The sequence below is a fragment of the Fistularia commersonii genome, chromosome 17 (genome assembly GCF_037954325.1).
Source record: "Fistularia commersonii isolate RoL2024-O1a breed Wild chromosome 17, RoL_Fcom_v1.0, whole genome shotgun sequence".
Taxonomy (NCBI): domain Eukaryota; kingdom Metazoa; phylum Chordata; class Actinopteri; order Syngnathiformes; family Fistulariidae; genus Fistularia; species Fistularia commersonii.
In genome coordinates, this window is record NC_141300.1 from 7,526,041 (window position 1) to 7,553,179 (window position 27,139).

Consider the following 27,139-nt stretch of genomic DNA (forward strand, 5'->3'; position numbering starts at 1 on the left):
GTAATTCGGTGATGATTTATAATCCCTCAGTAAGAACTCAAAAATCTTCTTTTGTGCCCATAATCTATCTTATTTTGAATCTAATCAGACACCAGACAAAATACTTGCCAGGAGAGATGATATCTTTTATCTCAAAAAACTTTTCACTTTGGAACACATTTTCACTTGTTCCTTTTTATCGAACAACACATTGAAAGCTATATTGTCATGAAACATTTTTGGCTCCATGAACTTTTGTAGTGTAACTGTCATGAGATAGTTGAGCAGATGAGGTGTTTGTGGTCCCAGGTTTTCTTTTATTTGTTTTTCTATCACAACTTTTATCATAGAACCCAGAGTGGATCCAAAGAATCCATGTGACAAAGGCGACCCTCTATCTACAATGCATACATTTCTGTTTTGTTTTTGTTTTGTTTTGTTTTTTTTTCATATTTTTACATGTTTGGATCTTAAAGGGGGACACGTTCAAAACAGTTCCCTGTCTGGAGACGATGATGAATGAGTGTTGTGATATGGAACTTTCCTTCCTCAGACATACCACAACATGTGAATGATGGTCAGAGGGTTTTATTGCTATCACCGGGTCTCAGCTTGAAACCCCGAAGGCACAAATAATGTGTACTATGGTCAGTGGGTGACAGACCTGTTACATTTTACTAGCAAACTCTATCCTCTCAGCTTAGATATGTCCCAACAACCAGGAAATACGCCAATAGCCACGTATTTTTGACTAGGACACTTACGGACATCCAATGATACAAATAAATACAAAGAGCATAGTTACATATTTATTTACAATGTCAGTAGCGTTCTGTTTTTGTTGTTTGTTTTTTTTTTCATTTCAGACAATGTAGTAAAGAACCCCATTTCTGGTCAGTTCATTTTTAAGTTTCACAGAATCTAATATCCTTGTGGCAGGATTATAAAATGCTACATATTCTTTTTGATTGTGTCAAAACAAAAAAAGCAGCAACAAATTGTTGCTGAGTGAACACAGTGAGCTTCATTTTCTTTATGCATTATATACAGTAAACATGGAAGTGCTCAGTTGGCATTGTAGTTTTTGTCGTTAGTTCATTCAAGGTACTGACATGTGCTTCTTTGGTTCAGTGTTGCTTTTTGGGCCTCCATGATAATAACCCTCACTGAAAGAGCGGTAACTGTATTTAAGTTGAGAGGTAACACGCCATGACTCCACAGCCTTTTCCAAATCTGGGAGGATGTCTGGTACAACCACTTGTTCAACTACAAACACTATCATTTCCACAACTAAAAGCAGAATCCAGCCTAAAGCTCCCAGCCAGTATGAGGAGCCCAAGATGGAAAGGTCCTTTTGTATTTCATCCTGGTGCTGATAAGTGAAAAGAGACCAGGTGAGGAGGAAGAAGAAACCTGTGGATAGAAGAGAAACATAAGCATTAAAATATAGAGCCATTAACATCAAAAGAAAAAAAAAGCTGAACTGTTGATGCCTAAGAGCTATAGAAAATAGTTTCCGTGATAATTAACTGAAATTCCAGGGAACCTCAGAAGTATATTTAAAATCGCTGCACTGCAGGATATGAAAATGAGCTGTAAGTGTGAATTAGAACTTAACATAACATAGCAAAAGGCAAGTAGGAGGCGAGCTTTGGTAACATGTTCTATTCTACTATATATAGAAAACATGAATATTTAAAACCTTGGAAAAACAACAACATGAAGTATGTCTCGGTGCAAATGTTTGGCAGATTCTTAGGACTGAAGTGCAGTTGCCCTTTTGAGATCTCCACAGGCTTGGGCAACATATTTGAGTTTGTGTTATTTGGAATATGAGTGATTGAGTTAAATTTAATTTAATTCAAACTTTAATGCATGTTTTTCACATGTACCAACAGATCAGAAATGACATAAAATACCATAGTTTATGTAATTAGGATTAGGATTAATTTAATTAAATTGTTTAAACTATTAATTAAAATGTAATAGTTGGGATTAAATTTTGCAATAAATTGCAGTCTTCGTTGTTTCCAGTAGGCCCAGCCCAACAAATCTTCAAACTTTTGAATTTTGATAGATGTTATATTGGATCAAGGTGAAGCCACAAGAACAAACGACTGTAGTGGTGGTACCTGTAGATGTCATGGTGAGGAAGAGCAGGGTGGTGGGGTAAAGAGCCTGGCCTGCCATGAGCAGAGCTCGTGTGTTGGAGTAGGAATGCACAGTCTCAGACGTCCAGCAGAGGGCAAAGACCAGACACAAGGCCCCAGTGCTCACAGCAAGGAGGAAGGACAGAACTCCAAACACTCTCTCTGCCTCCAGGGCTGGATGACAAACAAGTCAACAAAACATAAATACCAGGCGCTGAGATTTCATCAATGCCAACGTTGAAAAAAATCAAGATTCGTCCCCCTGTATGAGTTCTACTTTGTAAAATGAATGTTCGTTTTGAGTTTTACTCAAGCAGAATGTCAGCGGGCTAATGAAGGGGGATGAAATGTTGTCAAGTGCTCTCATGCACACATACTGACAATGACCTTATTGGGCAAGCCATGTGACATATCATTTTACTATCTTTATATGTATGATTACTCAGTTACTTTTTATATAAAACAATCTCTTGTTTTATAAAAAAGAAAAAAAAGACCAAAAAAAAAAACTATTTTGGTTTCATCTGTCAATGACTGAAACAGCAACTGACTCATCAGTAAGCAGAACAAACTTCCTGGGCAAGTTCAAACATGTGAAGTATTTAGGATGAACAAAGTGTTTCAAATCTCCCTCCTGAGGCCAAATGCGTTAACACAAGCCGGGACAGATTCCATTTTTTAGTACAACACAATAAGGCTGGTGAATACGTCAATACAGAATATTGTCAAATTATGATATTGTAAACTATCCTGTTTTTCAATTAAGAAATACACTGCATAATAATACATGAAGACATAGGTTATTGTCTTGCTGTTAGAATTTATAGATAAGCCATATTTGAGATCAGCAATTCTTAGATGTCAGAAGGAAAACTAAAAACTGATTGCTCACCACTGAATACCTTTCCATCCTTAGTATCGACATGGTCACTTTCAGTTTTATTCCATTCTGTCCAGAGTCCATGGTCCTTGAACCAGAATGGCGTCCATACAGCGTAGCTCACACACAGGCAACCCGACAGCCCCACACATGACTGAACAAATCTGAAGCGACTATGTGACTCCTTCAGTTCTATGAAAGGCATCTTCGGCCTTTGCTGAGAGAAAAACAGAGGAAGTTTAAACTGGTTAGAGTTTACAAAAACATTTCAACTAACATCAAAGCAATCCCCTCATTTTAAGCTCCATTTGGTTTTCTCTGGCTTGTCTTTTTGAAATCCCTTTTCATTTGTTAACAATAGCTCTGCCTGCGCTATTCTTCTCAGGTCTGTAAAAAATATTTTACATATTGAAAAATCGCATAAACGCATCACACTTAACATTAGAATATGAGAGGTAAGGCCAACAAGACAATAAATTCAACACTCAGGCTGCTTAGGTTTTTCATTAGCAGGCTTAATAAAAAAAAGTTGATCAACGTAATTCTTTCACACTGGCAATCAAATATCACTATTAAAGAAAAACATTAATTTCAATAGTCTTCCAAGGTTTCCAATCATGAAAGTGGTTCTACTGTATTTGTTTATAAAAGACCGTGAATTCATTGAAACTGCTGACTTACCTTTGCTGTCAGTGAAACACAAACAATAAAAGCTTAAAGGTAAAACAGCTATCTATTGTCAGCTATGGTACAAATTCTATGGTCATCAGCTTTTAACATCTCAACGCGTTCTCTCTTAAAGTGCACATGGCCACAATTTCCCCTTCACAAACGTGCCCCCTTATCGTCACTCCCACTCAACTGCAGTGGAAACTCCCACAGCATGGAAGGAATAGTCCCATGAAGTCCCACTGCAACTGTGACTGTGAAAGTCAGTGTGAAAGGAGACCCGGTCACACCATATTTGGCAAAGCAGAAGTGTGATGGTCCTGACATTTGTACAAGGGAATAACTGTTTACTTATGCGAAAGTAACACAGGCTACAACTTGAAATAATGTCTTTGTTTTGCATTAGAAACAGAAAGTGAGTGGTGGGTGACAGTTGGCTGCAGCACGACAGCAGCTCAGGAAATTCCACTTTCACATTTCAGTTGACTTTAATACCCTCTATTTCCCCTTTCAAACAGATATAAACCCACAGCCCACCCAAAGCACAGCAACACCCCCAGAAACACATCCGCTTACAGTGATCACAAATACATCATGGCAAAGATGAAGACGTAATTATGACGGAGATCAATTCAAGACCATTATAGGCATATGATTATATTTCATTCACAGACCACTATTTTTTTTTACTGAAAGTAAAATACATTCAGATAAAATAAAGTGCATATGACAAAAAATAATGAAGATGTACACTTTAATTCTGCTGACTTGGGTGTTTTTCAGATTATGATTTAACTGCTTTTTGTTCAATGACAATTTGTCGGTACTTGGAACATCGGCTCTTAAACATGTTTCAACCCATAGATCAAAAATATCAAGTCCATGTCTATTAGAAGCTGAAGCTTAAAGCCTCAGTGCAAGTAGACAGGAGAGCCTTACCGATAGTTTCAGATATTGGAGACAAAAAAATATCGATAATGATCAATTCTCAACTTGAGAGGCAGTTAATTTTTCTTAGTAGAGCTAGTTCTGCGTAACTTCTTGCGCAGTCTGTCACCCTGATGAGTTGTACATAAAAACAATATCAATTTACCATCAGAAAGAAAAAATGAAAAGAAAGTTGGTCATAAAAACAATGAAATAATAGTTTCAAGACATAAAGGTCCCACTATATGGTTAATAACATTTGAACACTTGGAAGATGCTTGATTTTGTTTTTTTAACAACACAATTAGAAACAAAAAAGCACTACAATATCAACAGCAGCTGTTGGAAGTATGGAAAATAATTTGTGGGCATCATACACCCTGACTGATATTAGCAACTTAAGTAACTAGCTGGGTGCCTACTGGGGAATATATAGATGTAAGAGACTCGATATGTATTCTTCAAAAGAATATTGCTCTGTCATTTTTCATATCAGGCACCATATAGAACAATACAATTGGATATTTGTGAAAGATAAACCTCAGCTAACAAGAACGTCTGACCAAAATATCAGTCGACTCAAGCTACTTCCATGGCCACCCCCTTCTTGCATTCTGCTGCCTGGAGGAACTGTCTTGTCTGTCCTCTTTAACCCCTGCATTTCCTTCCCCCTCTTCAAAAACAGGCATTAGATCTAACCTTGTGTCAGGTGTTTATGTCAAGATTTGCCATGAACATGTCTGGCGAGAAAGACTCAAAGTGCTGCCTGCTGAAATTTGGCAGCTACATCTGTGCCTTTTTTATCCTCTGCTTACTTCCCAGCTCTTTCCAGCAGAGCCTTGAACACATCAAGGATCTGTGGGTCCTCCCCTGCAGCCAGCTCCGGAGTGTTTTTTTGTAGCCAATCAGAAGAGCGGATTTGATGCCTGAGAGTACCAATGAGAGAGTCCAGACTCCCTGCAGGCTTAGAGGCTTGGCAGTCAAGAAACACAAACTCATCAGGGGCCTGTGAGCAGGTGTCAGGAACAGGGCTATCCTTCTCCTGATCACATGACTTGCTATGAGGCGATGCTTGATTTTCAATCGCAGCATTGTCCAATTCACCGCTATCCCCCTTCACTGACTTCACGCTCTCCTCACTGGCTTCTTTGTCAGACAGTGAATCCTGAATGGCACTTTTTGCTTCCATTTCTTTCAAGGCCTCCTTGAATCGCTTTAGGCCTGAAATATCACAAAAAAAATCATCAGAAACTATGGGTCACAGTTACGTAGTGAAGACAAGAATGCGAAGATGATTGGAAGAAGAAAACTACTGACTGTTTAAAGAAGCAAGTCCCAATACACATAGTAGGAATGCCCTTTGCCCAACCCCGATCCGCATAATTAAAAATCCAGTGTGTAATTATGTATCAGGTACATCACATAACAATGGCAGACTCCATAAACATTAATAGTTTTTATCTACTTGTTTCGAGCAAGGGTGAAGCTGTAATCCGATTAACTCCATGAAATGCAAAATAATCATGGAAAGCCATATTAGTTTGAGCGTTATTTTATCACTGTGTTAAACCACTAGTAACAAAAAATAATCTTTATTCATTTGCATCTTGAATGATTACTTCAGCCCCCAATCCACCAGACCTATGAAGACTGGCAAGCGGTTTTGTTTCCTTTTCACTTATTTCTCCATAGAGACAACGTTCTCTCATGTGGCTGAACTACTTCTTCCAGTTTTCACTCATATAGAGTACACACTGGCAAAATTGTGTTTTATAAGCCTTAATGTGCACAAAAAGAAAATGTATTGAAATAATTGTTAAAAAATGTGGACAGCAAAAAAAAAGGATGTTTATAGTATTAATTTATTATCTGAATGGCTTATAGGTGGCTGCAGCCTAACCCAGCTCTCACTGGATGACAGTTGGGGTCACAGGGCCACATACAGAAAAATACAACCCTTTAGTCTCTCATTCACATTTCTGGGCAATTTGAGGTGAAGGTAGAAACGGTAGGAAACCCACGCAGAATGAGAAGAACATCAAAACTCAACACAGAAAGGCACCCTCTCAGAGTCTAACTACGGACAGTGAGGCAGGAGTCCAAACCACTGCACCACCGTGTCGCTGTACATTTAAAGTGTCTAAACATGTATATAAACTGTAATGACTGACCCAGCTGAAGATGGCGACGTTGGTCGGCGAAGACAATGCGAAACCAGCCTGGGTTTATGCAGGAGAAGGCCTGGCCACAGCTCAACACCACCTTGTGTCTGAGGAAGCACCTCCACATACACAGCTCCTCCTCAAATGAAGAGACCCTAAGGTACTGCCCAAACAAAGACAGAAGTGATGAATCAAACCTACAGTTATATATTAAGAAAAATCCTAAAAATGGACTCACGACCCCTCTTTCTAAACAGGAATCAGAGTTAAATCTCAGTTGAATACCTTTCTGAGGTCAGCCCAGACAAACAGGGCAACAGGCCTGTCCAGGTAGGGGATTTCCAGACGCTGTAACTCCTCTGTCAGATAGCTGTGAGCAGCTTTAAGCCTGCGTCTATTCTCTGGTAAAAATTCTCCATTGACCCACTCTGGACCGGGACAAGAGAACAGATGCAAATCACTTTATAATCATTGTCTTTTAAAACTACGACTAATAAATTAGTTATAATTGTGTCTTTGAAAGAGTGCACAGAGACTCTGGATCTATACCCCTGTCTTTGAGAAGCTGTGCTACTTGATGCTGTGTGATTCCAGGGACACCGTGAAATGACCCCATCTGGGCCAAAGCCTCCACGAGGTCTCTGTTCTCGGTGTACAGAGTCCCTACTCTGATTCCGGACAGCGCAAAATCCTAGAAAGAAGGTGTAAAGAGATTACAGGGAGAGAAAAACTGCAAAGGGAAATGTGCGGAGATTTGATGGCCCCCTGACAGCAGCGACACGTGTCTTGCCCTGGCACGCAGTGCAGCGCAGCACATACCTTGCTCATTCCCCACATTACATGTGTCCTCTGTGGGTCGGGCAAACTGAAATAAGGGCACATCATTACCAGTTAAGAGGGTTGGCCGCCACCATAATTGTCATGATTAAGGGTCTAATGGAGTAATCAGGTAGAGGATAAGCTGTACCTTTCCATACTGAGGACACTGTGAAAGGTGACAGATTCATCAAACACTGACAGCATGTAGAGCTCATCCACGATAGCATGGAGCTCATTCCTAAAGCAAAGAGTGAAACACAAAGCAGCGTCAATAAACCCCTGATAGAATTATTAACAATTGTTTACAAAACTGCAACATAAGCAGAAAGTGATTAACCAACCAACTGATGTCAGTTGTAAAAGCACCGTGGTTTATGGGTCGGTGCTAACAAGGTTCTCTGAAGGGAATTGCTCAATACAAGCTCATTCAGAAGACAAGAGATGGCACTGGGGACTTTCAGGCGCTTGGCTAACAATATGGCGATGGTTATGAAAGGTGATAGAGCTCTATCAGGAATGTTTTAAAATTCCACACACACAGAGGTACTATCAGACTTTTAAAAAATGAGATTTCGCACTAGGAGACACGTGCAGGGCCTTGGCAATGTGCTTTTATATGGATTACTGTGATAGCGCCACAGAGTGAGATAGCAGGGGGCCAAACGTACCTTTTAGCGAATTCTAAGAAGGCGATCATCTCCTCCGGGGTGTAGATCTCGGCAAGAGGGTTGTGGGGGTTTATCAAAATAACAGCACGGATGTTTGCCCCCTAAAAAAAAGAAAAAGATGCCTTTATGCCTGGCCTTGAAGTTAAATTAAACAAATATACTGTGTACAAGCAATTGTCGAAGACAACGCTACAAAAATGAAGGGTTTTGGAAAGACAGCCAAGGACTTTGTTCAAACTTGGAACATTAGAAGCGTCCGTTGATAAAAACGCAGCCATAAATTACAAACCTCTCGTTTGGCCCTTTTCAGACCCTCCTCGAGCTTTCCCACGGTGAGGAGGAAGGGCCGACCCTCTTTGTCACCGGCCTATAAATAAAAAGTAATAAGAAGGAGAGAAAACTACATAAACACAAAAAGACGGCTGATATATACACCTTTCTACTGAAGATTAAGAGACGCACATAAAAAGCAAAGTGTGATGTCAATAAAATATGACTTATACTGAATGTATATCATCATAATCAATAGATGAGCCACAATATTTACAGACGCACATGAGTGTAGAAACAGTAATTGCTGCACATAAATCAGGATGTGTGTTCCCACCTCACAGTCGAGAGGAACATGAAACAACTTGACATCGCTGTAGAACTGCAGATCCTCTGTGATGGAACCGTAGAAAGGTGTAGGAATAAGAACGGCATCTGCAAAACATTTGAAAGAGCAATACAATCAAGTACAAATACATGCATGCACGGATTTTTTCATAAATGTATAAAATGCTTTCATTTTATACACCGCCTTCATAATAAGGAAGCGGTCATGCAGAAAAATTGTACATTATATTCTAATGTTTTACTTATTTTACTTGAAATGAATCCTTCCATGTTGGAGCACTAAAGATTTAGTAGCTTGGTCGCGTTTCCTTCAAATGACTTAGCAACAGCTTTCCCATTTTCCATGATAAAATGACTTAGATTCTTAAAAGGGGCAAGAGAATGGGTTGAATGTGTGTAATAATGAGCTGCTGAGCCTACCTTTAGGGTCGCAAATGGCTGCGGCAATACACGAGAAGAGAGAAGTGCATCCATTCATCACCACCACCTGAGCAAATGCACACATCGATCGTGTTATGAAAAACTTAATTATGGCGCAGAGGGAGGTCTGATGAATATGCCACGAATATGCCAGCTCCAGAAATTACGCCTGTTACTCTCAAAATGCAATTACAGCAAAATGTTGGCATTTTGCATCCCCATAGCAAGGATCAGATTTATAAAATATCTCAATTTTTGGGAGGCACTCAGTATGATGAGTGTCCCCTGTTAACTCCACTGCTAATGTGACGGTAATTTTATATATATTTTCTGCTGGATATCTGTGTATATCAAATTAGAGCTTCTATTTTTTTTCACAAAATTAGAATCTCATCAAACAAATTGATGTACGCTAAATCAACTGTGACAGAAAAGTGGATAAAGAAAAACATTTTCTTTTTATAACGGCAATAAACAGGACAGGACAAATTTAATATTACACATAGTTATGGTATACTCTCCATATCGACCTGGTTATGATCAAAATGCCATTGTAAAGGATTAATTATGATGTTGTACTGGTTTGAAATCGAAGGTCGCTATGTAAAGTCACAAAGGCAAAGCAAATATTTCCCGCCATATCATGCTGGTAAAGGTAGATGAAGCCACACAGAAATACTCCATTAAAATACTGACAAACTGTAATTACCCTACGTGAAAGTGCTACTCTGTATCATTATATTTCTAGATCTGAAATGTATGTAGTCCTGTTTATTCTTGTTGTTGTCATTCTATTATCCATGTTTTATCCATGTTATTGTCATTCCATTCTCATACTGTTTATTTTTGTTTTTGTCCTTAATTGTCTCTTCTATTTCTATTTCTAATTCTATTTATTGATATTGTTGCCAAGTGACAAACGGATTTCCACTGTAGGGATCAATTAAGTATTATCTTGCCTTAATTCTATTACAGTAGTTGTATAAAGTTGTGATATAAAGAACAGGATGAGTGTTTGACGACAAATTTCAAAACAAGTGCCTCTCCACAGAGTGAACAAGAAAAGTAATGCCTTTATAAAGTAATGATGATATTTGATTCATACATATCTGTGGTGTTCAGGCGTTAATGTCAACCATTTCTACTCACATTGTCGGCTTTCAGTGTGTTTGGGGAGCGACAGTAATGAGTGAGGAACTTCGCAACCACTTCTCTCAGGCTGAAACAGAGCGCAATGCAGATTCCAACTGGGTTAATATTTATCTTTGCACCAATTAACTTCACATTGAGAAGAAAATGCAGGACTTGTTCAAATTGAAAATAAGTGTCCGCTCTGATCTCTTACGAGGGGTGTCCCCTCCAGTCGCCGTACTGCAAAAGGAGGGGGTCGGTGAGCATCATGTCAGGCTGGGTGAGCTGCAAGAAAGGGGAAAGTAATTACTTTGCAAGCAGAAATCCATAAAAAAAAAACTAATATCAAGTGCTACTTGTCATCTGTCGCTATCAATATGTGACACCGCTGTTTTAATCTCACCCGCTTGTGAAGAAGATCATGGCAGAGCTTGTTCTCGCTGGTTCCCATGTTGATGACACCCTGTGGGCGTGAGAGAGAGATGACCTTATTAGCACAGACCTTTACTGTGTCACTGTAAAGCTGACGCAACAGTTTTGATATCTTTTCGGATGACACTCTCACATTGGGGTTGTCCATGTAGTGATATCTGTCCATTCCATATTGTGCATAGCCCTCCTGGAGGATGCCCTGATGCAGCCGGATTGTGTTGCCTCGATTTGACAGGTACACACTGTGGCCCAAAGCCTCTGTGCCACTTACAGTTGCCAAAGCGCTCTCAGATATCTTGCAGGCTTTAATGGACGTGGGCAGCTTGGACTTTATCTCCTTAGTGGAACCGGCCTGTGAAGCGGTAGCCTCTGGAGGCGTCTTAGATACAGGCGTTGAGACGTGATGCGAGGCTGACAGACGAGCTGGGGTCGGGATGGAGGGGTCGGTCTGCGTCGTCGCCGTGGCAGGGCTGTTCCCCTGCCTGACAGCAACCAGTGCCCCCGTGAGCATGCTGAAGAGCCGAAGCTCATGCTGCCGCTCCTTTTCCGCCCTCCTCTCCTCGCGCTGCTCCCTCCGTTCGTCGGCTTGCAGCTCCCTTTCCAGCCGGGCCTCCTCCAGCAATAAGAGGCGATCCTCCGCCGACTGCTGCCAGGTGAGGAAGCTGGCCAGGGCTTTATCCAAGTGCCCCTGACCGCCGCATCTAACGCTCCCGTGGCCGCACATCAGTTTCCCAGCTCTGCGACGCTTTCTCTGTCTTACGGCCGCTGAGGGGTCAGGACCTTCCTTGGCGGGTGGCACAGGTGCGTCATGGGTTAATGCACCGCTTCCAAGTTGGGGGGCCGAGCCTGCAATGTTCAGGTCAGTAAAACCTAGAGATGTGAGAGAGACGCCAAACTAAATTATTCCTCTGCTGAAAAACTCCTCTTAACATTGATTTAAATTTGCGCAAACAACCTGAAGGTGACATCCTTGCATTTGCTGTGCTTTCTCCTTGACACAGTGCATCCTCCTGCCCCAGTAAAGACTGCCCGTCGGGTTCCTGGTCATCTCCAGATCCATAGTACATCTCTGGAGGAGCAACACCAGAGTTCAGCATACTCTCCTCAACATCTTCACATTTAATATCAAGCGGATCCCCAGTTTTAGGTGGCTGGCCAAACAGAAACCCCCCGGAAGAAGCTGGACCGAAGGCGCTTGCTGAAACCCCTGGCAGATATGATTCACCTCCACCTGGGCTCTGAAACACCTGGTGCGCTATGACGGCGCCACCGAGGGAGGAGTAGGTGATCGCCGGCCGGTTGGCCAACACCCTGTCCATCACGTCGTAAAACTTCCACGATCTGAGTTTGTGGTTGTCCTTGATGCGACGGTACTCCAGTTTCATCTTCTTGATCTTCTCCCTGCACTGGTCGCCGGTACGGTAGATGCCCTTTTCACGCAGGATGAGCGCGATGCGGTCGAAGACGCGCTGGTTGCGCAGGGAGCTTTCCAGTTCGATCTGCACCGACTCGTCGGACCACAGCTGGAGAAGCTCCACGATCTCCGGGTCGGTCCAGTTGCTGCCCCGCTCATGCCTCCTGCCGCGGGGGTCCATTCTCCGGAGTCACCGCGGTGCGTGTCTGCAACACAGGGCGAAGAGATCGCATGAAATCGGCACATCCTACCCTTGTCACACCAACTTCTGTCAATCACCCGCGACTTTTCGGGGGGACAAAGCGATCACTGGTGTTCTCAAGTTGCTCCACGAGCACGGGAATCGCACCGGCGTCGTTGTACGTACTCGTGTTGTCCCCCCACTTGTGTTGTTAAAGAACAGCCCGCCGGAAACGAATCTCCGTGGACCTGTCACGGTGACGTGACGTCGAGCGATTCATTTCACGCCCGTTTCGAGCCGGGGACGCTTTTGCTAAATCGGTGCTAAAAATGTCATATTCATTTCCGGATAGGGAAAACGGTACAACTTGTTTGACAGGGATTGGGGAGGGTGACGGGTGTTAGACGTGTGAAAATATCTACATCCGGGTTGACGGCACATGCGTGCTGTCCTTATTCCGGGATAACTTTGGTCCGTGTTAACAGTGAAGCTGCTGAGGGGAGGCTGGATCCCAGCTATGCCAGCCAGGCTACGAGGCGGTAGACAAAACCATGCGAGTCAAACTATGACCGTTGGCTCTGCGTTATAGCGCTCTCTACAGTTCGAGTATGTTACCTACATAGGCTGCACTTCCGAGGCTCGCCAGAGGATGGCAGTGTCGCACCGCGGGACACTGTCGACACGCATAACGAGCATCCTCAACGCAGGCGTGTCCCGGTAACGACAACGTGAGATATCCACAGTAATGCAAGCAGCTGTATATTTAATCCAATAATATCATGGATTACGTATACTTTTCGTCTCCAGAAGACACGTTCATATATTTACTGTTTGACTCGACAGCTTTGGCCGCATAGTTGATTAAATTAGATGATTCAGAGGAGAGTCCGGAGGCGAGGGGGGAATCGGCTAACGCACTCGAAAAGTACATTAAAAAGATAACAGAAAGGGCATTTTTTCCAGTTACTTATTAAAAGTTTACGTTTGCCCCAGGCGAGGAAAATTAGAGCCCCGCCCCTCTGAGCAATTAGGGTGAGATAATCAAGCACGCATCGCGGTCCAGTCGGCCCGGAGTGTGACGTACTTCCTGGACAGCTCAGCCCCGTTTTGGTCGTTGTTGTGATTCACCCGGTCAGAAAGCCTCACACAGCACGGAACACCATTCCCCGCTCTCCCCCCCTCGTGTAATATCTGTACATCTATTTGAACTTGAATTAAAAATCTACTCAGCATGCAGGCTGTTTGAAGAAAAAACAAACACACACACACACACACGCACGCACACTCAAAGAAAGCCGTGAAAGAAATAGACGGGTCCAACGCTCGGAAGTTAACCGGCGAAATAGAACCAAGGGACGGGGCCGGCAAGTTGGTGGCGGCTCACAATGTGATATTTGTTTTCTTTTGTTCCGAATAGTTGAAAATAAGACTTTTTTTCTCGAGAATGGGCGTGTGCGGATAGCATCATTATTAGTAAATCTCTCGGACGTACAGCGACAGGCTCGGGGCAGCACCGAGTTGAATGGCAAAAAAGCCTGGAGGAACGAGAATCCTCCGCCAGCGGAGAGAGGAGGCTGAGCGGCTGTGACGTCGTCGACCTTTGTTGGCTTTCGGGACCGGAGACGGTCCTCCTGATCCCGGCGCGGTACGAGGCGAAGAGTTAAACGTGTTTTCAGAGAAGGGAGGGGGGCGACAAAGGGACTTAATTGCGCGAAGGATGAAGGCTGTGCTCGGTTGAAGTCTTGTCAGACGATCCGCACCAGTTCTCCCCCAGTCAGGTGAGACCTCCTCTCCTCCAGCCTGGACAGCTTCATCTTGCACAGGTGGATGTCCGTCTTTTCGGAGGAGACATGCCTTAGTCCCATCATTGAGGCTCTTCCTCTGAAGTTTATCTACGGTAAGACACTGGGCTCTTAACTGTTTTTATTGAACTAGTTATTTCCTGATGGAGGATCTGACCTGTTCTCAGTCTGTGTTCTTTTGTGATATTATTTTGTTTTATCATGTTATCCACCCCATTCCGCTTCAAAAGGTTCAAGCCCTCCTCTGTTCCCTCTGAGGCGGGCATTCAAGCAATGGATTTCATTTTTATTGTGTTAAACACAAAGCCAGAAATGTTTGCAGTTACATGCTCTCTTTTCAGAATGGCATCATTTTTGTGGCAAAAAAAAACAAAAAAAAAAAAAAAAAACAAAGGGACCTCCTTTTGAATAATTCGACAGAAAAATAAAATTCAAATAGAAGCGATTAAAGTTGATCCTATGTCATCGCTTGGGTTACCGGTGGCATTGTACACCGTATTTTACATCCTCTGGGATTTCATTGAAGTCAAGGTCATCATCTATTGGGGCAAAAAACAATCTTCTTCCTCTCCGCCTGGTTAATCACATCAGAGGTACCAGATACAACTTGTCGTGTCTTTTTTAGCCCAGTTCCAGCTCAGACTGCTAAAGAGATCAAAGTTGTCTTGAGAAATGGTTCTCTTCTTGCCTAAGGAAGCTGGACAGATTTTTCTTTTTTCTTTTTATTTGATTTTTTTTTTTTTTCAGAACCACAGTTCCCAGGACACTGCATTTTGTTCTCTGTTCGTGGCAAAAGTGCAAGGGTATAACAGTCTTGGTTATACTTCAGCCTCTAGTTCTGAGCAGCAAAGCTTTCAGAGGAACCACGGAAATGCGACAGTTATCAAAAAGATTCGTTGTCAACAAGTTTGGTAACTGGAGCAGATAGCCTTTGCAGCTCCTCTATCATCAGTGGCAGCAGGTGTTGTAGATGAAGTTTGACGCAGGGAGTAATTCCAGCATTCAGATGACGGTGAAGAATTGGGTTGAATCTTGCCATGTGGTGTTACTTACTCCTGGACAGATTACTCCCCTGACAACATTTTATTTTGAATTTCCATCTTTTTAGCACATGGACATCAGGGAGGCCCGAGATGGATTCGGCTGTGGTGATATTTACTCACTGCGCTCTCTCTTCCATCGCAGCATATCTGAGATGATCACCATATAGCTCACTTTCTGCGGTGAACTGGTGTCCAGACTGTGTACAATAGTGGCACCTTTGCTTTGCAATCAAACTTTCACTCTTTGCAATTTCCCCTGGCGGGAAAGGATGCCTGCTGTCAGCGGCAATCCACTAATGCTATTCCCTCCTGCGCCTTGGTTTTTCTTTTTGAGGGCAGGCCAGAGCAGTGGGCAGCCTTAAATATAGCATGAGTGCTGCATACAGCTTTGTTTACTTCTTTTAAAATGATCAAATCCACTTCTGGAAGGGCAGATCTGTTAATGTGGTACATCATGTTTATTTGTATCCCCTCAAAGGTGCAACTAACCGGTTTGGTTATCAGGTAAATCACTTGGCTACACTCGGATTATTTCATGCATACACAGGCTGTCTTCCACTGAGCTTTTTGCTGAAGGTGGTGGAGGTCAGTGCTTTCCAGGTTATTTTCTTTTTCAGAGGAAAGGGGAGGCAAGCCAGCCTCCTGTGAGTTGTAAAGATTAGATGCAGTTCTCAGCAAGAGCAATGCATCGACTCTTATTTTCAATTAAAACTGTCCGATCCGTTGATTAAAAAAAAAAAAAAAAAGGACTTAAAATTGACTCTGGAAGGTTATCGTGTTCCTGTTCTTTTGTGATCGATTTCATAACATTGAATATCAAGAAAAGATATCGTTTGGTTAACAAGTAACATTTTTCAAAATCTTTAAGACAAGGATATTTAGGGAATCTGTATGTTACACAGTAGAATAGAAGGCGGCCTTATCAAAGATGTGCACTTGGATCAAACCTCGCAATACAGCCAGATCATTTCCATTGATTTTTTTTTTTTGGTAGGTGCTTTCATATCTGTATAGCTGGATTTAATCCTGTGGAGTGAGAATAAATTCCCAATGTACAACTCAAATAACAATCCCCACATGCTTGAATACATAAATCAATCTGTTTTCGTCTGTTTTAGCTCATAATATATCTTCAAAGATAATTTGGCATAAAAGCATTGCAGCAGGGACATATTTCACACAGTGTATATATTTTTTTTTCATTCTTAAGAAGAAATAACATAATGGGAACATTAATGAGCAAGAAATCATTAATCAATAGCCTGAAAGTGCCAGTAAGTTTTCAAAAATGACCTGTAAATTTGCAGTAAAACAAACATTATGCATATGCATAAATAAACTATGCTATGTTAACACAAATAGACAACACACTATGCATATTACTTCATCTCCTAGTTGTAGCACTCCTAATCAACCATGAAATACTTTTTGATTGGCTCCATCTTCATTAAATCGTGGTGAATATTTAGGCTATTAGATAGGGACCAGACCACTGTATGGTTTGATAAAACGGATACTCATATTGTCGCGCCGCTTGGCAGCTTGAGTAGAATGCTGGGACCTGTGAGAACACCTGAGAGGCCCCTCAGCTCTGTGAGTCAAGGAAGGGGTGTGAATCACTTATTATGACTGAGAATATGATTTTTGAAACTCATTAGTCTTTTATCTGAATTTCTCAGCATCTTTATCACTATAACATTTGAACCGCATTTGGAGGCCTGTCAATAGCTAGAAGCAGTTGGTGCTGACGCATTTTCACTGGCTGACATACTTAGGAATGATCATCTCCAAAGACATTAGACAACAGATTTTCAACATCCAATGCGCTCCCAATTGTAGAAATCTTGATTTCTCCCACGTTATGAATTTAGCCTCCATTTGGAACAGTAATGTGTTTTGTGAGAGCAAACAGCCTCCTGTTAACTGCTCTCCAGGCATTGTTAAGTGAGAAGGTGTTTTGAGTGTTGTATTATTATGTAGGCTGGTACCTACTTGTTATTTCTGGAGTGCTGTATGGGGAGTGATACTCTTTACCCCCCCTTGTTTCACTCTCTCCTCCAACCATTCCTTCCCTTCCCAGCAGTCTCACTGACAGCAGACCCCCTGCTCCTGTTTTTGTGACACCAGCATAGTACCTAATGAGCTCAAAAGAATTGCTCCACAGGAAGAATGACAGCCCCTGGTCATTTTTTCTGCATCTCTTCTGCTGTGCTCCAATCACATATCCCAACCACAGTGGTGATGCCACAGATGTATTTTCAGAGCTGCTTCCCTTTGACTGTGTTCCCTGAAGCAGGGGATACATTTTTGGGGTCAGCAATGAACAAGGGCATCATATCTGCTGCAGAGAAGTTTTAAAAATGTCCAGCTTGTTAAAATAATTGATTTTTCAGAGCTGTTGTAGAAAAATACTGTTTCAATTAACAAATGCTAATGGGCAGAATCACTTTAATTTGTGCCCGTGCATGTTATCGAAAAATACTTATCATTGTATTTCAAGTTCCTTGCTAGATAGCCAGTCAAAAAAATAACACGGTTTGATTCAATAATATTTGAATTTGTTTTGAAAATGAAAATATTTACCTGACATGTTCATTAAAAAAATAATTGGCTTAATCCATTTATTATAGGTGAAGTTCTTTTGATTCTGATGCCAGTATCACAAATGTCTCTTGTACTGATTTGGTACTACTGATGTTGATACTGGAAAAGTCTGGTGTTTCCTTTTTATATTGCATTATGAAAAAATACAGATAATTGCATATGGCTCTGTTTCAGTGATCTACAGTAAAACAGATTTTCAAAGCACACACTACAGTGCTTTCACGGTGCACATATTTTTTCATAGTTTTCCTTTTGAATCAAGCAACAGAATAGTTGTAGCTTGATGTGTTTGAGTTAATTTACCGCATTTGACTTTCATCAAATGAGCACCTTGTGATGACCATGCAGAAACAGTATGTTTGATAGCCAAAGTTAGGATAAAAACCTAAATTCAGTACAAGGCTGGGCATAGAGGAAATTTCCAGAAATGTTTATATCTCATAGAAAGAGAAAAAAAACAACTTGTGTCTCTTAAGCTGAACCACTTAAGTTTTCACAGCCAACACCGTCAAAGCAGAAATCAAATATTCAATTCAATAGGTCAATGACAGCCTGCCTTGACAATTTAAAATATTTGCTATGAAAAGGCCATATTTGTGTCTTCACCTCAATTAAGTGTACAGCAAAGACTGACCTCATGAGTTACGTCATGTCAACATGGCTTAGCAGTCGCACAGAAAATGTAACCTAAATCATCTTCCCCTCCACCTATCTGCTATGTATCAATTATATGCTCTGTGTATGTGGTTGATTGGCCAGGCCTGCACTAAGCTTTTCTCTTCATGAATGACATAAGGATTGCTTCAAAGGCACTTAGAGCATCTCATCCTAAAACCTTTTTTTTTTCAACATTTGCAATAATGCTATAACCGTAAATAATCTGTAACTATTCACTTAATATCTATTGTACTTTTGTGGCAAAGAATGTTTTGTTGTCAAAAATTTTGAGTCCATTAAAAAGTTTAAATCATGTCTGTCAGACACATTTCCTCTCCAGTTGTCATTAGCAGTTTACTAGTTGGAGTCCAGCCTGTATTGCTGCAATATGCCTTTTATATTAATTATGTTACCATTTTATGACTGGGACAAGATGAGTGAGGGTTGAAAAATCATTTATTTTTGCTTTAGCTCTTGTCTGTTTTGATCTCATCCTGCTTCACATATATTAACATGTTTATTATTGTATCATTGGGCAGTGTGTTGGGAAATAATTTGTGCTAAGTTTTCGTTTCTGAAATATTTTCTGAAGTGCTATATTAGACCCAAAAATGACCCATTTTTAGAAATCTTTGTCTCTGTTTTCTCATCTCTAGGCCACTGTTCTACTTTGCTGCTGTAACGTGGAGCATCTTCACACTGCCTGGGAAGCAGTGACAGACGGACAGACAGGCTGCCCTGTGAAGTGCTACCCTTTTCATGGATGCCAGGGTGGCCCTGCTGCACTCATGGACAGTCTTGGTCCTCTTCACGCCAGAACCAAGGTGGATTGATGCTGCAGAGGTCTATACAAATACATGGGCAGTCCAAATTAATGGGGGGTCTGAGGAGGCTGACCGCATCGCCAGAGAACATGGCTTCATCAACCACGGCAATGTAAGTTTTGCTCACGTTCAGGCACCTAATTTATACACTTTTCAATAAATGGCTTATTCCATGTCCAATTTAGCACCCATTGACAGCTATTGATTGTCTGATTTGTGAATATAGCCCTATTTATGTTTGGCATTAAAATGTACTTTGTGTTAAAGGATTGCAGGAATAGTACTTGGTCATGTTTAAATATTGTTCTAAATGCTCTGGCATAATGAGGATGAATTGTTATCTACTCAGCCTTTCCATCTCCCCAGGTAATCAGGGACAAGCATTATTACAACTATGATCACAAGTGTAAATATTGACAACTTCATAAACAGAAATGAGTAATCACGCCTTGGTTCCCTTTTACAAATAGAATCAAGTTTGACACCTGCAAAGGTCCACAGTGTTATCCTTCCCCACAAGAAGTTCATTCCTGCATACAAATGTCTATTCTGGACAGTGGGGGCACTGACCACAGCTGAAATAAAAGCAGCTGCATAAATCAGCATTTTTCTGTACTTTCCTCTTCAGCATTTCAGCTGTTTAAGTTGGCTTCTTGTCCCACTTTGAAAGTTGAAAAAAATATCACACAGTTTAACTGATGGCGACCATGGAGATGACGCGTTAGAAGAACTGGGCCTTAAGCATTGTGGTCAGTGAATATGTTTTTTGAGTCTGTGTCTGTCTCACTCTACCCAATGTGCCACAAACTGAAAAGAGCCCTCAATTGAATATGAGTGGAGATTCTGGATGTACAAAGAATACAAGCTATGAATGAGATAACAAACATCAAGATACACACTGGATACAAGGCAGAATCTATTGTGAAGTATAAATTGGGTTCTTCAACATCAGAGCATCAAGGAGTTTAATTTGACACCTCCAGACTGTTGATGATGTGCAATAGATTTTCAGCCATTTGGCCTCTGAAGGGAAAGATCTGTCCAATTCAATGAAGTGTCGCTCGGATACTGACCATTCTCTGTGTTTCCAAAAAGATCTTTTGAGGTCACTAATTTTTCCAGTCCTACGAAGGATGCACTTTGGTGCTGGTTCTCTGCCTTTATTGCTACTCATAATCTTCCACATCTCCGCCTTAACTCCACACTTAGTTTCACATTGCCTTACTTAAAAGGGGGGTCATTGTATAATATTCCTAAAGCCCCCCCATCACCCTTCAGCTTTATCTAACATCCCAAGATGTTTAATGACTTCAGGCCGAAACTCCTCCCAGAATCAAATTACTTCTGGAAAGGTGAAAATGCCTGACCTACTATCTCGCCATGTCATTTGTAAGGGAGAAAATTCTCCGGTGCTGCTTGAGGATAAACCAACTTAGTATATCAATATTGTAATTATCATCCCTATTGAGATATGAATAAATTCATATTATGCATTATCATCATTCAATTAGTGTTTTACCTGTTCTTCAACTTACCATAAAAGCAAATACATGAGCAATATTGATCAAAATAAGTTATGATAAATATTGAGTGATTAAATATGAACTATTAGCATTTCGAGAACCCCTTTCAAAAGCATCTTTTTCAATGTTTTTATTCTGTTTCGTTATCGATACCAAAACGAAATACAACAAAGAAAAACATCAACATTCCTTTTAGAGGAAAAATCATCAGATTGTTCAGAACACAATAATATAGAGAATAAAATATACAGTGCAACAAGAAAAGGGTTCGACATGGATTTTTACCCATATTCTTTTCTATAGCAGTAAGACAGGCGCCTAAGCAAGACAGTGATTAACAGCAGAACAGATAATGGCATTAAAAAAGCGCCATTGTATCAAGGTCGAGCTTGGGGGCCTAATTGCTCCTTCCTTTTCAAATAATGGATCAATCCCATTCACCTTATGAAGTGCCACAATTCCCATGGGCTATCGTCTGCTTGTTCAGAAACTGCGTAAGAGGCATCAGAGATGTAAGCGTCCCAGTTACACTGCTGAAGCCCCTTGTGATTCTAATACCAGATCTATGGTTATGTGATTTTTATTTATTTATTTATTCATTTATTTTCAAATCTGGTATCCTGATCTCTGACTGTTGTTTAAACAATGCACCTTAGCTATAATGTTCATGTGCTTCTATGAAACACCTGGGTTATCATCAATATCCCAGTTACTGTGAAATAAAGCAGCATTAAAGTATTTCTGAAACAGCCTGATATTAAAATTGAAACAGTGCACTCCACTTGTCAACTCATCAATTTTGAACAGTGGATGCTTGGCAGAACATTCCCTAATGCAACCTAGAAATACCGAACACTGTAGTAACATTGATGTATGTGACAGCCATATAGTTATCCCCTGGAAGACTTTCAGCTAAAGCATACACTTTAATCAATGGTGACACATATATTACTTTTCATTCAATTGATTCTTCACAGTGCAACAGTTAGTGTTGTCCCCAGCCAGATACGTTGTGAATTTAGTAGATCATTTGTGCGTTTTTTTGGAGGACAGTATGGCTTGATTAACTTGACAGTTTCTCTTTACAAATCTAAGTCATCATAGTTGATGCCCAGTGATGTAAAACCTTGAATAATTGACAGAATAAGCGCTGTTGACATCTAAATATCAAACAGGACTCTGGTGAAGAGGAAGAGGACAGACGTTTCTTGAGACATCTGATAATTGCTCTGATTATTACAGCAGGCATTGTCCATTATCACTTGTACTGCCAGGTTATTTGTAGCAACACGAGCGTGTTTCCTGTTGCTGACATAAGCCAGTTGATTGCTTTATGACTTAATACTTAATACTGATGTCCTTGCCACAGTCAGTTCTCATGTAGTAGACATATTAAGAATCTGCACAGCAGCATGTGAAACATGAATACTCAACTCCCATGACAATGACCTTGATTTTTAAGACCTGTGGCTGTGACTGCTCTTAAACATGCTTTCATTCCCTTAGCTGCAGGTGCCAGCCTAGTTTAGTAGAATAGATCTGCGCTATAATGAAGGTCAGGCTTTGAAAACTGTGGGGTCTGGGTTAAAACCACTAGATTTATGCAAATGAGGAGGGAAAGGAAAGCTATAAAAAAGCCTAAAACTGGGCCTGAAGTGAGCAGGATCCAAAGTAGAAGCTCATGATGTAGTCTTTATTTTATCATAATAACTGAACTTGTATTAATACCAGTCACTAGAAACAAATACAATTCTGACTTTTTGTGTGGTAGATGTAGCACAGACCACCATCTATTCTTACTCTATCACACACTCCTCTGGATGGAGTGATGAGGCATCAGCTTCTTTCAAGATGATCACCCCAGTCTGCCCTGTGACCATGCTCTGCCAAACAATGCAGACATGGAACTTTGTCTTGAGCGAGTGTCCTGTGTTGGCAAGGCCAGCAAGTGATCATTCTGCATCCTGAAGCAACATACTCACAGGTTCTCAAGGTGCCTATGTCTATACCAGCACATGGAAAGACAGAAACCACAGTGAAAATTAACTGTTGACCCACCTTGGTGAAAATTTAACACACGATATCTGGTAGGAGTTATGGGGCAGGGAGGCTGAAAAAATGACAACTATCTTAAATTTGAAGATGATTGTGATAGTTGAAGTTTCGCATTTTCTAATCTGTGATGTGTGTCAGGCAAAAGCCAAATTTAGCAGCAGGGTGTTAGACTTTGCTGCGACAGTCAGACAGGAATGTTGCACAGATATTGATGAAGCTCCCTGTCGAAGTTTGAGTAAAAGCATTTCGTGTTTACTTTATTAGGAGGTACAGCTGTATCCTTTCGTAGCAGCGGTGTAGCTAGTTTGCGCATCATTTGTGTGCAGGTTCTCAAAATACTTCAAGGCTCATTCTTGAAAAAAAATGTTAACACCATACTCAGTATTCCCTGTTAATGTAGGAGACAAAATATAGAGTCCTGATGTTTTTCATCTGCTAGTAAAATTAGTATAGCAAATCATTAGCACTGCATCAAAATATAGCTTATCAGTGAGACTCAAGCGATTGCTCATATTCACACCTTCTGTGAAATTGTAGTCCAATATTGTAATTGAAACCAATGCAAAACGTGGTTACAATATTGGATCAAAACGTGTCAAAAGACATTTTGTGATGCATTTAATGTGATACATTTAATGATCACCTATGTCTCCCTGGTTTTTTTTTTGTTTGTTTTTTTTTTACATCAATTGATACATACATATATATGAAATATAAATCAATTAATAAATATATATTTCGTTGTGAATAAGTTTGAACAACAACTTTTAAACTAATAATCTCCAATGACCAGTAAAATAAGAGAGATTTGGGAGGGGGTTTTTCTGGGCCTTTTGATATCATTTTAATTGAAATTTCTTCCCATTTTCTATCATGTTTAGATATGCCTGCATGAGTCCAGGCTCACTGACATTTTTCCGCTGTTTAAAATTCTGGCAATGGTCTTTATTTCATCAGCACCAAAGACATTTTCTTTGCCTCCCCTCATTACTGCCACTGCTAACCTTATCAGAATAATACAATTAAGAAATGCCTTTTTTCCACTTCTATTACAAGCAACCAGCAAGATTTAAATAAAGAATATTTCTTTACTTTCATTCCCCATTTGACTGTTTAATCCAGACTATTAAATGTTTAATAATGTCATGATAACCCTAATACTTGGAAGTGCAGAGCCCCATGTATCAGGGATCTGTCTGCCTTAAGATTTTTACTCAACAGACAGGGGTCAAAATTAAAGTGTTGACAAAAGAAGGTTGCAATCACCAGACTCACGAGATTTATTGAAGAAAACGGAAGAACACACCAAGAACACCCATGCGCAAATCAACTGGAGATTCAAATTAGTGTATATGAGTCAGTACTTTCGTCACCCCGACTCTCTCCGCTTAAGTCTTTGTCTAGATTGTTTCTTCACTTCATTTTGTTTGAAGTGTTGGAGTAGGTTTAACACTGACTGACTTGCCATGCCACACCTGGCTGATCTTTTTTACTGACCACAAGTATTGTTAAGTCACACAGACCAGGGAGATGATACTCTAGTTCTAACCTCCCTTGCATTATTCGACTTCACATTGGCCATCATTCCCAGTTTAATGCTTTATGATTATGCTATGTTATATGATGTATTTATACAGAAGTATATACCACAAATAATAAGGTGAGATAAGATAATGTCATATACATATCAATTTACAGTGTTGAAATTACATTTTGACATCAGTTTGTCATGAAAAATATACATGATCTGGAAATAACATAATCTGGTTTCACAAGTCTCATTAGAGAAACAATAGTTAAAGACAGAACACTAATACATCAAAGAATAATTTGTCATGTACTGAGGAAGTACTTATCAAATTATCAAATATTTGCATAAAGATTGAATATGCAGACTTGAAGGCACACCAAGGTCTCCTTAGAGATTGAATGATAAGGCTGTCTGGAACCTGCTGATCTTTCATGCACCTTGAATTACAGCCTTTGGTCAACCTGATACATTTTATATTAAAACATCTATTGCCATTGATTTAATAGACTATAATTCTACATTTCGTCACTGATTTTTTTTTTTTTTTTTTTTTTTTTTTATACGTATAGTGCTTTACCTGTTTTAAATTATATTCAGGATATGGTTTGTAAAGCGCAAGGACCAAGCCCTTGGTAGCCACATCCTTCCCACACTCATATTTCCTCAAATCTTCCAAACATGAAAACCCCAAGTTACATAAAGCGGTGTTGGAAAGGCAGTGTTCAGTTTCACTATCTCGTTGAAACATCAGAATAAAAGGTGTGTTCATGGTCAAATCATTATCTCAATAAGACTGGTTGCAGCCAACACAAGCAACTTAAGGAATAGGATCACCTATAATTAAAAAAAAAAAATCCAGATGTGAAAGGTAGGCACTCAGCAGAGTGTAATCACACTCTGGATCTGATTTATTGTCACCTGATCGGACAAAAACCCCAATGAGAAAAGAGAAACAGAAATGCTTAGAACAGGGTCAGGCTTGGGCAGTGCGCCGATCAGTCACATGTATGCTATTGTCCAAAATAAACAGAGGAAAATAAAGGTCGGTGAGCCATGGCTGCGTATCTCCTCCAAACAGGAATGGTGGAATAATGAACCTCATGTCGTTTAACTGTTGTAGTACGGTGCCTTTGAGGCCCCAGGTTTCATTTATACTAATCAGAAAGAAAAAATAGGAATAGCATACTGAGATATGGCTCATTTAAGGGCATCCTCATTGTTTTCATGAAAATGTTAAAAGTACATGAGTGTATTGTGGGTGAGGTGTAAGAAAAATGGCCTCTCCATCTTATTAACAAATTCAAATAGAGTGGGTCAAAAAAAGCTAGCACCAGATAGACAAAATAAATAAAAAAAGCTAAATGGCAAATACAGCAAAACTTGAATTTTATGAATACAAGAAATCTGGACCAAAAAACATGCAATAGAACTGGTAGCAGAGTAAAGACTTGAAGGAAATTCCAAGTTGAGTGTCAAGTCTAGCAAAAGTGCAGGTCAAAGTTTTAACCCAGACTATTTTTTTTTCCTCTTCATTCTTTAGAATTTCATTGCCATTTTTCTGTAAAGTGTCTCTCCGGGTCAAGCAGTGTTTGATAGTTTCAACTGCTCTGCAACCTGTAAACCTCCAAAGGAACATTGAAATATCAAAGTATCAGGTGTGGTTTAGTGGTTGTCGCAGTAAATACATTAAGTGCATGTGTGGCGCAGACTTCTGTTGTTGGAGAGTTGTCAGGAATACTGTGGATACTATGCGAGGATTTTCTTGGATCAAAATAATGGTTCATGTTCTCAAATGTCTGTTTTGGGGATTGAATTAATTTAGATAAATTAAAGTGCCATGCTCAACACTTTTTAGATTAGTAAAGAAATATTTATTTGTTGGAAGGAATGGATAAAGCGAAGCAGAATTTCGTCTGGTGTCATAGGTCTGCTGAATATCAAAAACCTTCCACGACTCAGCTTTTCCCATATTTGTGCTCAGCAGTTGACAGCAAGTTGCATTTTGGTCCCCTCTTCCCCTCTTCTGCCACTCTTCTGAGACTTAAAATCATTTGCATGTGTCTTTGTATGGCTGTCTGGATGCTACGCACACTAGTGAGCTGCCGTCAGGATAATTTCTTAGCAATGTGCAAAGACTCAGCACACCTCCCCCCCACCTCAAATAAACAGGATTATTGAAAGAGAGTCTTGCACAATTAGTTCAGGCTTTTTGCCTTCCTTTACTTGTCTTTCAGGCAAAGCTTTATGCTTTTAGTTTTTTTTTCCATCGTTTGTTTTGTCAGTCAAATACTATTTCTCATTGTTTGGCAGGGTACTGCATATGATTACTACACCAATTAGAAAGAGATTAAGCAAGGGTCATTATTATTTGGAATTATTTTCCAACCTCTTCATTTTGTATTGTAATTATATGAATGTCTTTGGACTCTACATTTGCTGAGGAATTCCATTCAGCTTGAACCAAGTGTTCATTCAGCTTTAACCTGAACTTTTGTTGTTTTATCATACTGCTTAGTGAAAGAAAGTTTATATAATTGCAACAGCATCAAATGGATTTTTAATCTCACTTTCTTCTATAATTTCGAGCAAGGGAATCAATTTCTAGCCTAAATGGAATGAAGTGAATTGTTCGATATACTGCCTGTATAAC

At 40.3% G+C, this 27,139-nt stretch overlaps 3 protein-coding genes across 6 annotated transcripts in view; 1 reads left to right on the forward strand and 2 right to left on the reverse strand.

Annotated features, from left to right (window-relative positions):
• Nucleotides 1–241: 241 nt before the first annotated feature.
• Nucleotides 242–5,407, reverse strand: LOC147224903 (uncharacterized). 2 transcript variants are annotated; one of them, XM_086163733.1, is made up of 4 exons: nt 5,305–5,407; nt 3,022–3,226; nt 2,112–2,303; nt 242–1,392 (listed from the first exon to the last, which is right to left on the reverse strand). In XM_086163733.1, exons 2-4 carry the CDS (start codon nt 3,212–3,214, stop codon nt 1,079–1,081), a joined length of 699 nt encoding a protein of 232 aa, XP_086019859.1. In that variant the 5' UTR covers nt 3,215–3,226; nt 5,305–5,407; the 3' UTR covers nt 242–1,078. The 2 variants fall into 2 exon arrangements, with proteins under 2 accessions (XP_086019859.1, XP_086019858.1); XM_086163732.1 differs by lacking the exon at nt 5,305–5,407 and adding an exon at nt 3,691–3,813.
• Nucleotides 5,365–12,844, reverse strand: accs (1-aminocyclopropane-1-carboxylate synthase homolog (Arabidopsis)(non-functional)). Of its 3 annotated transcripts, XM_086163731.1 has the most exons (17): nt 12,637–12,844; nt 12,081–12,475; nt 11,811–11,924; nt 10,989–11,725; nt 10,827–10,886; nt 10,638–10,708; nt 10,442–10,511; nt 9,293–9,359; nt 8,862–8,959; nt 8,544–8,621; nt 8,255–8,355; nt 7,735–7,824; nt 7,587–7,632; nt 7,317–7,458; nt 7,053–7,195; nt 6,777–6,930; nt 5,365–5,826 (listed from the first exon to the last, which is right to left on the reverse strand). In XM_086163731.1, the coding sequence occupies exons 2-17, from the start codon at nt 12,448–12,450 to the stop codon at nt 5,417–5,419; spliced, it is 2,751 nt and encodes a 916-aa protein (XP_086019857.1). In that variant the 5' UTR covers nt 12,451–12,475; nt 12,637–12,844; the 3' UTR covers nt 5,365–5,416. The 3 variants fall into 3 exon arrangements, with proteins under 3 accessions (XP_086019857.1, XP_086019855.1, XP_086019856.1); XM_086163729.1 differs by having other exon boundaries at nt 11,811–12,475; XM_086163730.1 differs by having other exon boundaries at nt 11,811–12,475; nt 12,619–12,844.
• Nucleotides 12,845–13,621: 777 nt separating this feature from the next.
• The window catches only part of furinb (furin (paired basic amino acid cleaving enzyme) b), a 98,087-nt gene continuing 84,569 nt past the window's right edge, over nt 13,622–27,139 (forward strand). Inside the window, exons 1-2 of the mRNA XM_086163224.1 lie at nt 13,622–14,347; nt 19,213–19,492. Coding sequence (XP_086019350.1) covers nt 19,316–19,492 — 177 coding nt within the window. The 5' untranslated portion in view covers nt 13,622–14,347; nt 19,213–19,315. The remainder of the gene's footprint in view (nt 14,348–19,212; nt 19,493–27,139) is intronic.